The sequence below is a fragment of the Aspergillus heteromorphus genome, assembly GCF_003184545.1.
Source record: "Aspergillus heteromorphus CBS 117.55 chromosome Unknown BO70scaffold_23, whole genome shotgun sequence".
Taxonomy (NCBI): Eukaryota; Fungi; Ascomycota; class Eurotiomycetes; order Eurotiales; family Aspergillaceae; genus Aspergillus; species Aspergillus heteromorphus.
This window is the reverse complement of record NW_020290428.1, coordinates 195227-208489: the sequence shown is the minus strand read 5'-3', so window position 1 is coordinate 208489 and position 13263 is coordinate 195227. Positions and strand designations below refer to the sequence as shown.

Sequence of the window (13263 nt, the reverse complement as noted above, 5' to 3'; positions counted from 1 at the left end):
TTTGAGGAGGGTTTGTCTGATAGATAGGGAGTAGTCTGAGTATAGTAAAAGCTAGTTATACATAAATAGATCTCTGGTTTGACAACGAGTTACCTCCGTACACAATCTGGCTACTGAACCCCATAGCAGCAACCAGAACAGTAACCGTTCCATGCAACGCTTCAAGAACGAGAAAGCACCACAACTCCCCTCGAGTCGAGCAAGATAGACAACAAGCAAGTCCACATCCAATCCACAGCATGAGCACCGCGGGTCCAACCGATCGACAAGCCAAGGTCGCTAAAACGATTATCTGCAGGGAGAATAGCCGGCCAGCGGGCCCTCAGCGTATAGTACTGGGGCTTCAAATAGCCGAGCATCAGCCCTCAGCTAGCCGGTTACCACTGCAGCCTCAACACGATGTATAAAGCCAACACTTCTGCAACATGTCTCAAGTTCAACAAATCCATTCAACAATACAATGGAATCACCAACACCAACACCGTCCAATTCGTGTAAACAATGCAGCACAACCAGCACGCCGCTCGACCCCGATCCTGGCAAGAGCCTGGTTGAATTCGAGGGGCCTGATGATCCTGCGAACCCCCTCAACTGGGGCTGGAATAAGAAGTACTTCCTTCCCTCTCCCTCATAACCTTAATCTCACCCCACCACCACCAACACTAACCCTAACGCAGACTCCCCATCTCCCTCTCCCTGGCCTTCTCCACCTTCACCGTGGGCTTCAACTCGTCGCTCTTCTCCAGCGCGACGAGCGCCATCAGCGCCGAATACGCCGTCAGCCACCTAACCTCGACCCTCGGCGTCTCGCTGTACGTACTCGGCTTCGCGACGGGGCCCATATTCTGGGCGCCTCTCTCCGAATTGCACGGACGCCGCACGCCCCTCCTGCTGGGCATCCTCGGCTTCTCGATCTTCAGCGTAGGGGTAGGGTCCGCGCCGAACATCCAGACGATCATGCTGTGCCGGTTCTGGGCGGGGATCTTCGCAGCGTCACCGATGACCGTCGCCGCCGCCGTCTTCTCGGACCTGTTCTCCGGCCTGGCGCGCGGCCCCGCGACGTCGATCTTCTGCATCAACGTGCTCATGGGGCCGATGCTCGCGCCGTCCATCGGGGGATTCATCTGCTCCGCGCCCTCGCTGGACTGGCGCTGGACCGCCTGGCTGGGCAGTCTGATGGGCTTCAGCGCCCTGATCCTATCCGTCATCTTCCTGGGCGAAACCTACACACCCATCCTCCTGACCTCCAAAGCCAAATCCCTCCGCCTCACCACGAACGACTGGTCCCTCCACTCCGTCCACGAAGAACACCTCCTGCGCATCTCCCCCAAACACCTCCTGACCATCTACCTCGCGCGGCCCCTCCGCCTCCTCCTCACCGAGCCCCTCGTCTGTCTCATCTCCATCTACCTCGCCTTCATCTACGGACTCATGTACCTCTTCCTGACGGCCTACCCGCTCGTCTTCGAGACCGTCCACGGCTTCTCCCCCGGCATCGCGGGACTGGCTTACTTCGGGATCGTCGCGGGGATCCTCATCGGCGGAGCCTACGTGATCTCCACGCAGCCAGGGTATCACCGCAAACTGAAGGCAAACCACGGGGTGATCGTGCCCGAGTGGCGCCTTCCACCGGCCATGGCAGGGAGCGTCGCCTTCGCCGTGGGCGTGTTCTGGTTCGGGTGGAGCGGATATACCCCCCACACGCACTGGATTGTGCCCGTGCTGTCGGGCCTCCCGACGGGGTTCGGGCTGTTTTGTATCTTTCAGCAGTTGCTCAATTACCTCATTGATGTGTATTTGCCTTAGTGAGTCCGGTCCTGTTCTTGGTTTCTGACATTGACATCAACAATCACCATCTCAATCTCAATCTCAATCTCAATCTCACACACTGACTGACTGATTTGATCTTGGATGGTTATATATAGCGCCGCATCCGTCAACGCCGGCAGCTCCATCCTGCGCTCGCTCTGCGGGTTCGGATTCCCGCTGTTCGCCCAGTCGCTGTTCGACGCCCTCGGTATCAACTGGGCCAGTACCTTGCTCGGCGGCGTCGCGGTGCTGTGTATCCCCCTGCCGTGGATCTTTTGGAAGTGGGGGCCGTGGTTGCGGGGGAGGAGTGGGTATGTTGTTTCTTCGTCTTCTTCTTCTTCTTCTTCTTCTTCTTCTTCTTCTTCTTCTTCTTCTTCTTCTTCTTCTTCTTCTTCTTCTTCTTCTTCTTCTTCTTCTTCTTCTTCTTCTTCTCCGTCTTCGGGTTAGATCACCTGGTTTGAAGGGGGGGGTGGATTTCAGGTGGGTTTGAGGTGGGTTTGATGGGCTGAGAGTGTGGATGTGTGTGCGCGTGTGTGTGTGTGCGTGGGTGTGTGTGCGTGGGTGTGTGCGTGGGTGAGAGTGAAGGTGAGAGTGAAGGTGAGAGTGAAGGTGAGAGTGAAGATAAGAGTGAAGATAAGGGTTAGGTTAAGAGTATGGGTGTGGTAAAGGTGAGGGTGAAATAGTTTTGGAAAGGAGGAAAAGGTAAGGGGGGGGAAGTGGCAGTTGGGTGGTGGACTAGTGGAGGAAGAGGGCATAGAATGGGAATTGACATTTGGCGTGTTTGTGGAACATACGACTACTATGACTACTACTACTACTACTACTACTACTACTACTACATATTAAATATTTAGATGTAATGGGGATACAGATGAATTACTATGATGATCTATCATATCTAGAGATATATATATTTGTTCTTGTCTTAATTTTAGACTACTATCTTGACTTCACTTGCCTTGACTAGTAGTAACTGCATAAATGGATGGATGGATGTATGGATGTATACATACAGAAACAAACTGTCGATGCATGGATTCTCCTACATCGCAATCAAACAATGTTAAACTACGGGGCATCCAGAATAGTATAATCTACACTTAATTTATACTCGTAACAGGAGACATCAAATCCAATTGTTATCACTATCATTAATAACTGAATCACAATCACAATCAACCCTCCGCATTCGCGCAACAGCACTGGAAAATCCCGGTGGGGAAACCACTGTCAAGGGACAGGATGAAGCCAAGGAAAAACTAGACAGCTCTAAAAAAATCACTTCAGATCGACAAGGCTCTGTTTCAGCGCCTGGGCCAGATTGGAGAGTCGGGTCCGCCGTGCGCTCTCATGCTCGGGCTCTGATAATTGCCTCGCGAGGAGGAGGAGGAAAAGAAATAGGAGGAGAAAGAAGGAGAAGGAGAAGGAAAGAAGAGGAAAGAAGGAAAGAAATTCCGGAAGAGGTGGCCGCGCAGGCCAGCCAACCTCAGGCACCGCTGACAGATGAACAATTAATTCCCTCACTCCAGCATTCACTACTGCTTGGTTGTGACTATAGCATTAAAAGCAGACGAGACTGTTTTTTACTTTTTTTACTTTTCCATACTCGTCCCATCTTAAATACCCCGAGACGGGTGAATATGCAGGAGCTGTCTTCTGGGTAGAAGTTTATGCAGCTTTCATGGTCCATGTTTCCCTTCTTGCGGAGGGAGTAGAGACAATTATTGGGTTCTTGGTTGTATGATGCCAGAGCTGAGGACTGGAATAAATGATGAAGGCTCACTCTATAGTTGCAGGCAGGCTGGATTGTCCCAGTCCAGTATTCCAAATACTACAACCCTATCCGCGGATTGCCAAACATGACCACCAGACTAAGTGTCTATTCACCCCCATCCAGTCCTTCTGCTGCCCTGCCTGTTCAATAGGAATGAGAATCAAGTCTAAACATCATCCTATTTACAGATCCTCAAAGTACCGATTGACCGTCTCCGCGAGGTCATTCGACTTCTCCCTTATACGCCCCCCATCCAAAACGCCCTCCTCACTAACAAACGCATCAACCATATACAACGGCACCCACTCGAAGTAAACATTCTTGACTTCCACCCTCGACGAGCCCTGATCATCGACAAACTCGCCGTCCATGCCCTCCTCGAGCACGCGCACCGCCTCGACCCCATCATTGCGCCAGGCACTCACCACCTCCGCGGGATCATTCTCCTCATGGTGCTCATCATCCACCACGCTGCCGGGACAATTGATCTTCTCGAGATCACTCAGCACGACGACCTGCGCCTCGGGACTGGCATATCTGACACTCAACACGGCGGGCAACGACCCCGTCTTATTACTCACGCCCTTCTCCACCGAGATGCGATCCGCGCCCAGCAGCAACAAATCCACGCCATCGGCCGCCACCGCCGCCGCGGCATCCGTATACACCTTCACCCGGAGATCCTTCCCGGGGACATCCTGAACCCGGGACCGGAACCCGGACACCAAGGACGCGGCCACACTGGCGCCCTCAAACAACGGCCTCGACTCCAGCACCCTGACCTCCAACGTGTCGATGTCCAGCCCCTCATACGCATCGAGAATACTATCCCGGATCGTCGAACTGGCCGACACCGTCAACACGACCAGTCTGTCCCTGGACTCGCCGTGGTGGAGGAACCGAAACCGGACGTAATTGGCAAAGGCATCGCGCACCTGCTCGGCGCGGCCCTTCCGACTGGCCAGGTGATGGTCCAGCACCGTGAGCACGCGCTCCCAGGTGTGATTGCCGCAGTAGGCGCCGGTTTTCTCGTCGGCGAGGATATCCTCGATCTCGTCGAGCACGGCGACCAGCGCGTTCATGGTGGCGGCGCCCATGCTCTCGCGGCCGTTTTTGATCAGGTGCCAGGCGGCGAGGCGGACCGTCTCCCACCATTTCTCCGGGTGCGTGAGCAGCAGGTCGCCGGTGTGGATGATGAAGTCGCGGAAGAGGACCAGGGCGATGGAGGTGAGTTCTTGAGAGCCGCTGGTGTGGTCGGTTCGGAGACGGTCGAGGCCGGCGGAGAGGGTTTTGGCGGCGCGCGCGGGTTGGAGCGTGCTTTCGAAGTAGACCCGTTTCAGGGACGTGCGGAGACGGGGCACGGTTGGGATGCTGTTGTTGGTTGTGGTGAGGATGGTGGATGGGTCGTACCAGCTCCAGTTGGTGTGTTCCCAGTCGGTTTTGATGGGCGGGGTGGTGGTGGTCGAGGGTGAGGTCAGTTTGAAGGCGAACGGGTGGATCGTCCATTCCCGGTTGATGCTGGGGTCCAGGAAGGTGAAGGGCTTGCCCGTCCGCCAGTGTGTGAGGGTGGTGCTGTCGAGGGTGGTTTCTTCGTGGAGTTCGCGCCAGGCGGCGGAGAGGGGGGTCGGGTCGGTGGTTTCGATGCAGCCTGCGATGGGGGCGAGGTGGTGGCTGATGGGGTTAGTGAGAGGACAAGATGGATGGATGGTGGATGGGATTGGAGACATACGGATAGGTGCGGACTTTGTCGCTGCGTTGGAAGAGCGCGACGACGGGGGGCTCGGAGGGGTTGGTGAAGCGGAAGATGAAGGAGGAGACGACGGAGCGTTTCTCCACGGGGGGTTGGTCTTGGTCGGGGAAGTCGGGGGGCATGGCGGTCGATGATGATGATGATGGCGACTGGGGGGAGTCTGAATGGGTGTGGCTATGGCTATGGCTATGGCTGTGGGTATGAGACGGTGTGCGGGGACCGCAAGGATCTAAGTTCAAGCAAGTCTTTTGAATATGAGCGGTCATGGTGTGTCTGATGGTCAGGAGAGAGTGATGGTAATCAGATAACAATCATATAGCAAGCATCCGAAGAGAAGGATGGAAGGCAGACGGAATCTTTATATGAGCGGAGAAGAAAACACCGGACACGAGACAAGGAGGGGCGGATCAAGGCCTCATTCGATGGAAAGCATTGCCTGACGATAGGCTTGCGGGACCGACAGGCTAAAGTTGACGTGACAGGATCGGACCAACTGCCGGAGTCTCTAGAAGAAGCCTAAGTGATGCTGCCTCCTCTTTAGTCTTCTTCTCCCGCCGTTGTGACGTCAACATTCGGCAACGGTTATACGAGCCATGCCATGCCATGCCATGCCATCACATCAGACAACAGTGACAAATGATCATTCCCCCCCCGGTATAAACTGCCTCAGACCGGTTCAACCCTTGCAATTGTTGCACCTGATAACCTGACAGCCTGTTCATCTGTCTATCTGTACCCTCACCCTCCCACTCACTCTCTCCTCCCTATCTCTCTGCCACTGCTCCAGCCGCAAGGTTAGCCAGCCAGCCAGTCAGCAGCAGCATCATTCTTCTTTTTCTTTCTTTTTTTCTTCCATCCCCCCCGAACAACCTTCCTCAAACTTACAACTTCCATCAACTCTATCCTCCCCATCCCCCACCCATCCCATCCAGATCACCCCATTCAACATATTACACAATGTACTCCATAGTATACTTACTATACATAACATCTCACCCAAGCCCCGTATCAACTAACTAATAACTCACAACCCACCCAATTACCATCCAATGTCTCCCAGGAACCCTTCGGCACAAACTAAAGGCTCACAGCCAAGGAAGGTTCTTAGAAGTAAAAACGCGGCGCAGATCACCGCCGATCGGCCCAGGGAATCTGTTGGCGGGAATGGGTCCGGGAGTCTGATTCATTGGGAGTTTTGTGGCGAGTGTGGCTGCCTTGGTGGGGAGTTTGCATCCATCCATTCATTCTTCCTTCCTTCCTTTCTTCCTTTCTTCCTTTCATCCTTTCTTCCTTCTGGGTTTGGTTGATTGTGTTGTGTTGTGTTCTTTTCTCGGGGATTATATCATCCTGTTCTATCCTATCCTCTTTTATTCCATCACATCACATCACATCACATAACATCACAACACATCACATAACATCACATAACATCACATCACATCACATCATATAACATCACATATCTGGCATATTATAGCCCTCCCCCCCCCCGCGGTCCCCAGAGTATATGATATACCATAACTAACAATCAGATCCCCTCATCCCCCATCCGGACATCACCAAAGACTCCTCCGTGCGTCCATAGGTACTTTATGTGGTAGACACTAGACTAGACACAGGAGTGATTCGGCACTGAGACAATGTATGTACGATGTACAGTGTACGTGGGGCTCCGGCTTCTGCTCCTGCGGGGGGCCATTTTGCTGATCCGGGGTATCTGGTATATAAGCATCTAGTCCTATATAAGAATGGCAAATGGCAATACAATAAGAAAGCAGCTTTGTTGTGTTTGTTATGTTAGTGTGGTGTTGCGGTTGCAGCTTGCTTTCATCTTTTCCGGGTTAGTAGAGGTAAAATAGAGTAGAGTGAGAATATCTTGGTAGTGAGATCTTCAGCTATCATGATCATGGTCATGGTCATCTTCTAGGCCTTATCCATCTCCATATCCATATACATGATATCAAGATCCATGTCTATTTTTATATCCATGGAAATCGCAACCGAGGCAGTGGCATATCCCACCATCCCCTTACCTATAGATAGGAGTACATAACTATACTTTACTCCCTCTACATCTACCCTACCCACCCCATCTATCCCCCACCCCAAGAGCAAAAAAAAAAAAAGAAAAGAAAAGAAATTTGTATATAACAGCTAAGTAAATCATAAAGTAGTCCAATAAGATCGATCCATGTATCCATCCATCCCCGCCCCTCTCCGCTAATTCGCCAACAACCCCCTCGACGTCGAATTCGAATTCACAACCTCCACATGCGCCGCCCGCGCCTTTGTCGCCGCAGACACCGCCGCGCGCTTCATCGTCGTGGAGCGCCGCACCGGCGGCGCCACGTAGAAGCACAGGATCTGCTGGTCTAGACAATGCGAACAGCGCGGTTTCTGGCGATCGCACGTCGAGCCCCATTTCTGGCAGGCGGTGCAGGGGTAGTTTTGTGGGGGGGGTTGGGGTTGTTGTTGTTGTTGGTGGTGGTGGGGGTGGAGGTGGTTGTGGTGGGGTTTGGAGTGTCGGGGGACTGATCCTGCAGTCCTGACTGTACTGTGTCGGAGGCGGAGGCGGAGGTGGGAGAGGATGAGGTTGAGGTAGAGATGAATGTGCTAGTTTTCTTTGTTGCCCGGTTGGTTGAATCTGTTAATGAGTCGCGGGTCTCCGGCCCCGCCATCATCCAGGCCGGCCAGAGCCATTGCGAGAATCGCTTGAGGATGCAGTCGCTGCCTGCGCCCCCTGTTTGGGATTTGGGTTTGGGGTTGGGTTTTCGGGATAGTTCGCACCGCATGGGGTCTTCGACTGTTTGGATGACCGTGTTGGACATGGTGGTGGTGGTGATAATGGTGGATCGACGCTGCGAGGTGGGGCGGTCGGTTGGTCCAGATCTGAAGAGTCATAGGATGAGATGAGATTAGTCTACTGATTGACTGACTGACTGACAGACTGGACTGGACTGTTGGACGTGATCATAACGTCGGGGGGTTGAGGATGCATACCTGAGATCTGAGGTATTGAATGTAGCGATGAATGGAGTAGGCAGTCGCAGTGCAGTCACAGTCACAGTCACAGTCACAGTCGAGTGTCACCTCCCGTCAACAACAGAGCAGACAGACAAGAAACAACCACCAAAGCGTAATCACCGCAAGACAGCGTACCCGCGCGATCTTCCACAGTACAGTCCAGTAAAAACGTGGCAGTCAGAAGAAATGAAAACCCCCGACCACTCTGGCACTGGGCGAACAAGGGAGAAGGGATCCGAGCAGCGTTTATACGGAAAGGAATGCCAGCTCACGGTCCGCGTCCGCCATGGCACGGGGCCCAACTCGGACTCGCCCAGGATGGCGATCGTCCTTACGTCACCCCGACGGTGACACGGTTCGTTCGCTGCGTTGGGAGCCGTTCCCACTTGGCCTGATGTGGCGGGGGATTCATTGGTTCTATGTAACTGCTTGGGTGCGAGGGGGGAATCATGAATTCGAGGTGTTGTTGGAGGCGGAGGGGGAGGTCCAAAATTGGTGTTCGTTGATAGAGGGGAAGATCGGATCGGCCAGCCCATCGACGTCGCCAGCGAACGAAAGCTGCATCCGTCCCCCGGGCATCCAGGGACGCCCAGCCGCCCATTGATTGAGTCTCTTCCGCCTGCCCGAGGCCCTTGCGTCGGCTCTAGTCCCCTTTCCTCCTAGCTGCCTCAACTTAACTTGGATAACAGTCACGAAAATAATAAATGACGAACGCGGGGGTGCTCTTTCTACCTACTGTGGTTACTGGGATGGTAGTATATACACGAATACCACAAGAAGCACACCACCCACCAGTATCACGATCTCGGGTCATCCAGCCCACGCCAAGGGGTCAGCGCTGTTGGCACCTCTCGAGGAGGGTCAATTGGTCTGTCCGTACCTGTCATGCACTGATGCCGGGTAACACACGTGTTTGTTTTGGATATAAAAAAAGCTCCGCAGTCATGGATGACCGCCCCCCCTTGCCGTCGGCGTCCAACAAAGAGTGCATATGTAATCGGGTATGATGATAATTAATACGAATAAAAATAATAAATCGTCCACCAAATCGATAATCATCAAGCAATTTATCTATCTATCTGTCTATCTATCTATTATATCCATCATCATCCAGCATGTCTGCCTGTCATTTGTTAAAAAAAAAAATGCGACCCGAGCGAAATAAGAAAAAAAGAGAAAGATCGGGGAGATAAAATAAAAAAGAAGATGTCAAGGCCCGAGCCGCGGATCGAACGCGGGACCTCTCGCAGATATGCTTGGGTTGTAACCCTAAGCGAGAATCATACCACTAGACCACCCGGGCTTGATGTGAAAGTGGCGTCATACTTACGCAACATAGGCAAAAATCAAAGACAGAGAGAAGATCCATCTGACATATAAACACGCGCAACCTCTCTATCAGAAGCTTCCGATATTCACCGACATTCGGCATAAATGAGATATAAACCACCTCATCATTACAGCAGTAGAACCCACTAGTAACTACCAGATGGAAGATCTCGGGGTCTCAACTCGCGACATGCAGTGCTATGCGAGAACGATGGGTGAAACTCTGGCGACGTTGCATTGGTTTGGGGAGGTCGATGCGAATGATATCGAGTTCGTTCTCTTTCGATTGTTGTCGGTCGATGTCGATGGATCTGGATGGCGTCCAGCAGGCTGTTACTGCCTTCTGGCGAAACGACCCTTTTTATCCTCGGGCGCAAACGGATCTGTGGGCTGGTTTTCGGGAGCAATATCTGAAAACTACACAAGATAGTGCATCCGCATCTACGTTTCCAGAGGAGCGACTGGTCCTGGCTCTGCTATTCATTGGGCTCATTGAGGGGAGGGCCAGAGACTCCTGTGAAGGGGTTCTTGGGTCACAGTGAATGTTACTTGGTGCTATTCACTGCACATAACAAATCCCTTCCCTCCGAGTGTTACTAGTACGTAGCTTGAGGGATTTTGTCTTATACTCTCCAGCTCTCCCTTCTCCCTACCCGTCCAAGACACGGCTTCAAGACGTCTTCACCTCGTTGAGGGCAAAGCAAGAAAACCTCTATTACGTCCCGAGCCAACGCCATCCAAGATGTCAAGCCGTCGAGAGGCTCAGAGAACAGACAGTTCTTGGTCGAGTTCACTGGTCGACGCATTACTTGCAACAGAACCTCCAACTCGAGGACAAACTCAAAAGAGAAACCGACGCCCCACAAGAGCGACTGGAATGCTATCTCTCTACGAAATCGGCCATCTCGACATCGTCTTCCTTTGCTGGACTATATCGGAAAATTCATGGCAGGTCTGAAGGTTCATAGCAGGTATTTTCACGCCGTTATATCGAGACAGGCAAAAAGATCACAGCTGGGACATCATCGCAGTTTATCCAAGACGTTATTGCAAACTTTTCGCTGCGAGATCAGGCTTCGGGCTCAGGTCCTAGCAGCCGTATATCCGATGCTGATGAGCAAGGCTCCGCTCGCGCTTCAAGAGGAGACGGTCGGAAGCATCGTTGAACCGAGCTTGGTACGGTGTCTACTTAGGGTACTTAATGTCCAGGCCGGAACCCGAGCTAGCCAAACCCAATCGAATCTAATACGAGATCAGATGGTCGGTCCATATAGGAGCAGTTGCATGAGCAGGCAGTCGTTGCTGGGCCCTCGTCGTAGTGAGGATTCATCGCGCGGTCGACCTCTCCTGGCTTTTCTTTCTCTCTCTCTTTCTTCCTTTCCTTCTTTCTGAACCAGCTATCCACCAAGCATCCGGCTAGCTCCACATGAACGAACCCCGTCTGCTCGACCCGATTAAACTTCCCCGACGATGGCTCCAAAGCTTCATCCACCCTCCCTCCTGCCCAACGCGCACGTCCTTCACAAGAGAGAAAAGAAAGAAAGAGCGCACCCACCCATCCAGCAACAAACAGACCTTGCCTGTCTGTCCTGTCCATCCCCGCGCGATCCAAGTCATCTTCGACCCTAATCCCACCCAAACAAGGTTCACGTGTACCTTATCCAGCCACCCGCACCATGAATCCTGTTCTCGCCAACCAAGGCACCCGAGCCCATCCAGCAGCAGACGTCGCCTGGCACTCGATGACGGCGTCAAATGGGCACTGGCCCCCTGCGCCCAGACGCCCCGTCCGCGGTTTCGCACTGATCCATCGAACTCGTTCTATTTATCATCTGATCGCTGGATCCGCTCGACCACCTAGACGCGCTCCCCCGTGGGGATTTCCTCGGGTGGGAGAACTGGTAGCTGGTTTCTGATGTCAAGACTGGATGTTGTTGGTTTGATGGTTTGGTGGTTGGTGGTTGGTGGTTAGTGGTTTAGAAGCGAGGATGGGATGGGTGGTGGGATGGGCTCGGGGGTTTATAAATTATAATGGGGATGGGAGGTGGTAGAGTGAGGTAAGTTGAGGTACGAGAATGGATAAATAATAGGTGGTCGTTTACTATTTACCGACTGACTTACCGACTGTGATGTGAACACTCGTTGCTCCTTCAGTTGTCTTGTCTCTCTTCTATTTAGGGCATCGGGCAGAACAGAACAGACCAAACCAGACCAGATCAGATCAAAACAAACAGATCAGACCAGACCAGAACCAGCAACAGCAACAGCAACAGCAACAGCAACAGCAACACCCCCGTCGATATCCACCCACCATGTCTGCGCCCGAAAAGGACAAGGTGGGCAGCGTCACGGTGGAGGTGGGCGTCAACGAAAAGGCAGATCCCGATCACAGTCACAGTCACGATCACGACCTCGTTCAGGATCCCACCACTTCTGCTGCTGCGGCGGCGGCGGCACATGGCCTCATCGACGCGGTCCCTGATGCCGAGGAATCGTCGCCCACGTTAGTCGAAACAATCGGGTATCTCCTTTCTATCCAGGATGGATGTACGTATAGCGTTCCTTCATCTTGAGTTTACTTCCCTTCATCTGCCTTGTCTTGCCTCGAACGACGATCTTCCTCCTTTGCTTCCCTGCTTGCTTGCTGCTTTGGGTTTGGGAGATGGGGAAGAAACGTTGGTTGATTTGGATTCTTGCTTGACAGATGGTCCGTTGTCGGACTCGACTTGGGATATGGATGATTTCGATTGATGGATATAATTGTGGGTGATGGATTAGGGGGATGGATTAGGGATTGGGGTTGGCTGTTGTCTATCGTCTGTTGTCTTTCTTTCTCTTTTCTCTTGCTTCCATCGGGGTCCGAATATTCATTCACCTTACCTGCCTTACTTAATTTGAGACTGGCGTTTAATGAACTGAACTGCCATGGTTGGCTATCCATCAACCATCAACCATGTACGGGGATAACTCGGCATAGTAAGCCCTCCCACAGGACGAGAAATATAGGCGTGCATCGAAAAGGAAGGAATCCAAAACACCCACCAGGACGTAAGCAGAACTCTTACCTAGAACGGAATAGACGCACACCATCCCATCCAGTTTGCCTGTCCAAAGGAACAGGTTTGGTCCGGCTCTGATGTCAGCCCTGGTTCGGGGCGTCGGTGGCAACCTTGGTATACCCTCGCTATAAGTATCCTGGTTGGATGTTGATGTTGATGGTTTGTTTCCATGCATCGCATCTTCATGTGAATATACGGATACAGACATAGACAGGCAGACAGGCAGACAGACATCTCTTTCTATCTTTTCTATCTCTCTCTCTCTCTCTCTCTCTCTCTCTCTTCTCCCTCTTATCTATCTACCTCGGTCGATCGATCGATCGATTCATCCATCCATCCATCCACCCATCTATCTATCTATCTATTTATCTATCTACCGTCCGATCGACCAACCGATCGACCACCCCAAGATTCTATGACCATCGCACACAGACGCTACGCCATGTCGAGCCAAACCGTCGACGACAAGCTGTCCCTCATGGACTTCCTGAACGTCAGCAAGATGGCCGCGCGCGTCG

General features: G+C 52.6%; 5 protein-coding genes and 1 non-coding gene across 6 annotated transcripts; 3 read left to right on the top strand and 3 right to left on the bottom strand.

The window, feature by feature from the left end:
• Positions 1-460: 460 nt before the first annotated feature.
• Positions 461-2505, top strand: BO70DRAFT_412597 (MFS transporter; the record flags this gene model as incomplete). The annotated part of the gene is made up of 3 exons (XM_025547315.1): positions 461-609; positions 678-1805; positions 1926-2505. 3 exons carry the CDS (start codon positions 461-463, stop codon positions 2254-2256), a joined length of 1608 nt encoding a protein of 535 aa, XP_025396988.1. The 3' UTR covers positions 2257-2505.
• Positions 2506-3765: 1260 nt separating this feature from the next.
• BO70DRAFT_354705 (translation initiation factor eIF-2B subunit family protein) lies at positions 3766-5455 on the bottom strand (the record flags this gene model as incomplete). Its single annotated transcript, XM_025541880.1, has 2 exons — positions 3766-5254; positions 5313-5455. 2 exons carry the CDS (start codon positions 5453-5455, stop codon positions 3766-3768), a joined length of 1632 nt encoding a protein of 543 aa, XP_025396987.1.
• A 2004-nt stretch (positions 5456-7459) lies between these two features.
• On the bottom strand, positions 7460-8460 carry BO70DRAFT_364314 (uncharacterized protein). Its single transcript, XM_025543779.1, has 2 exons — positions 7889-8460; positions 7460-7757 (listed from the first exon to the last, which is right to left on the bottom strand). Exons 1-2 carry the CDS (start codon positions 8159-8161, stop codon positions 7554-7556), a joined length of 477 nt encoding a protein of 158 aa, XP_025396986.1. The 5' UTR covers positions 8162-8460; the 3' UTR covers positions 7460-7553.
• A 1110-nt stretch (positions 8461-9570) lies between these two features.
• Positions 9571-9660, bottom strand: BO70DRAFT_t239. The gene has a single exon. It is a non-coding gene; the product is annotated as a tRNA-Pro (tRNA).
• Positions 9661-9785: 125 nt separating this feature from the next.
• Positions 9786-10430, top strand: BO70DRAFT_104757 (uncharacterized protein). The gene has a single exon (XM_025537824.1). It carries the CDS (start codon positions 9887-9889, stop codon positions 10226-10228), a length of 342 nt encoding a protein of 113 aa, XP_025396985.1. The 5' UTR covers positions 9786-9886; the 3' UTR covers positions 10229-10430.
• Positions 10431-12347: 1917 nt separating this feature from the next.
• BO70DRAFT_104701 (uncharacterized protein) lies at positions 12348-12970 on the top strand. The gene has a single exon (XM_025537823.1). It carries the CDS (start codon positions 12437-12439, stop codon positions 12821-12823), a length of 387 nt encoding a protein of 128 aa, XP_025396984.1. The 5' UTR covers positions 12348-12436; the 3' UTR covers positions 12824-12970.
• Positions 12971-13263: the final 293 nt, after the last annotated feature.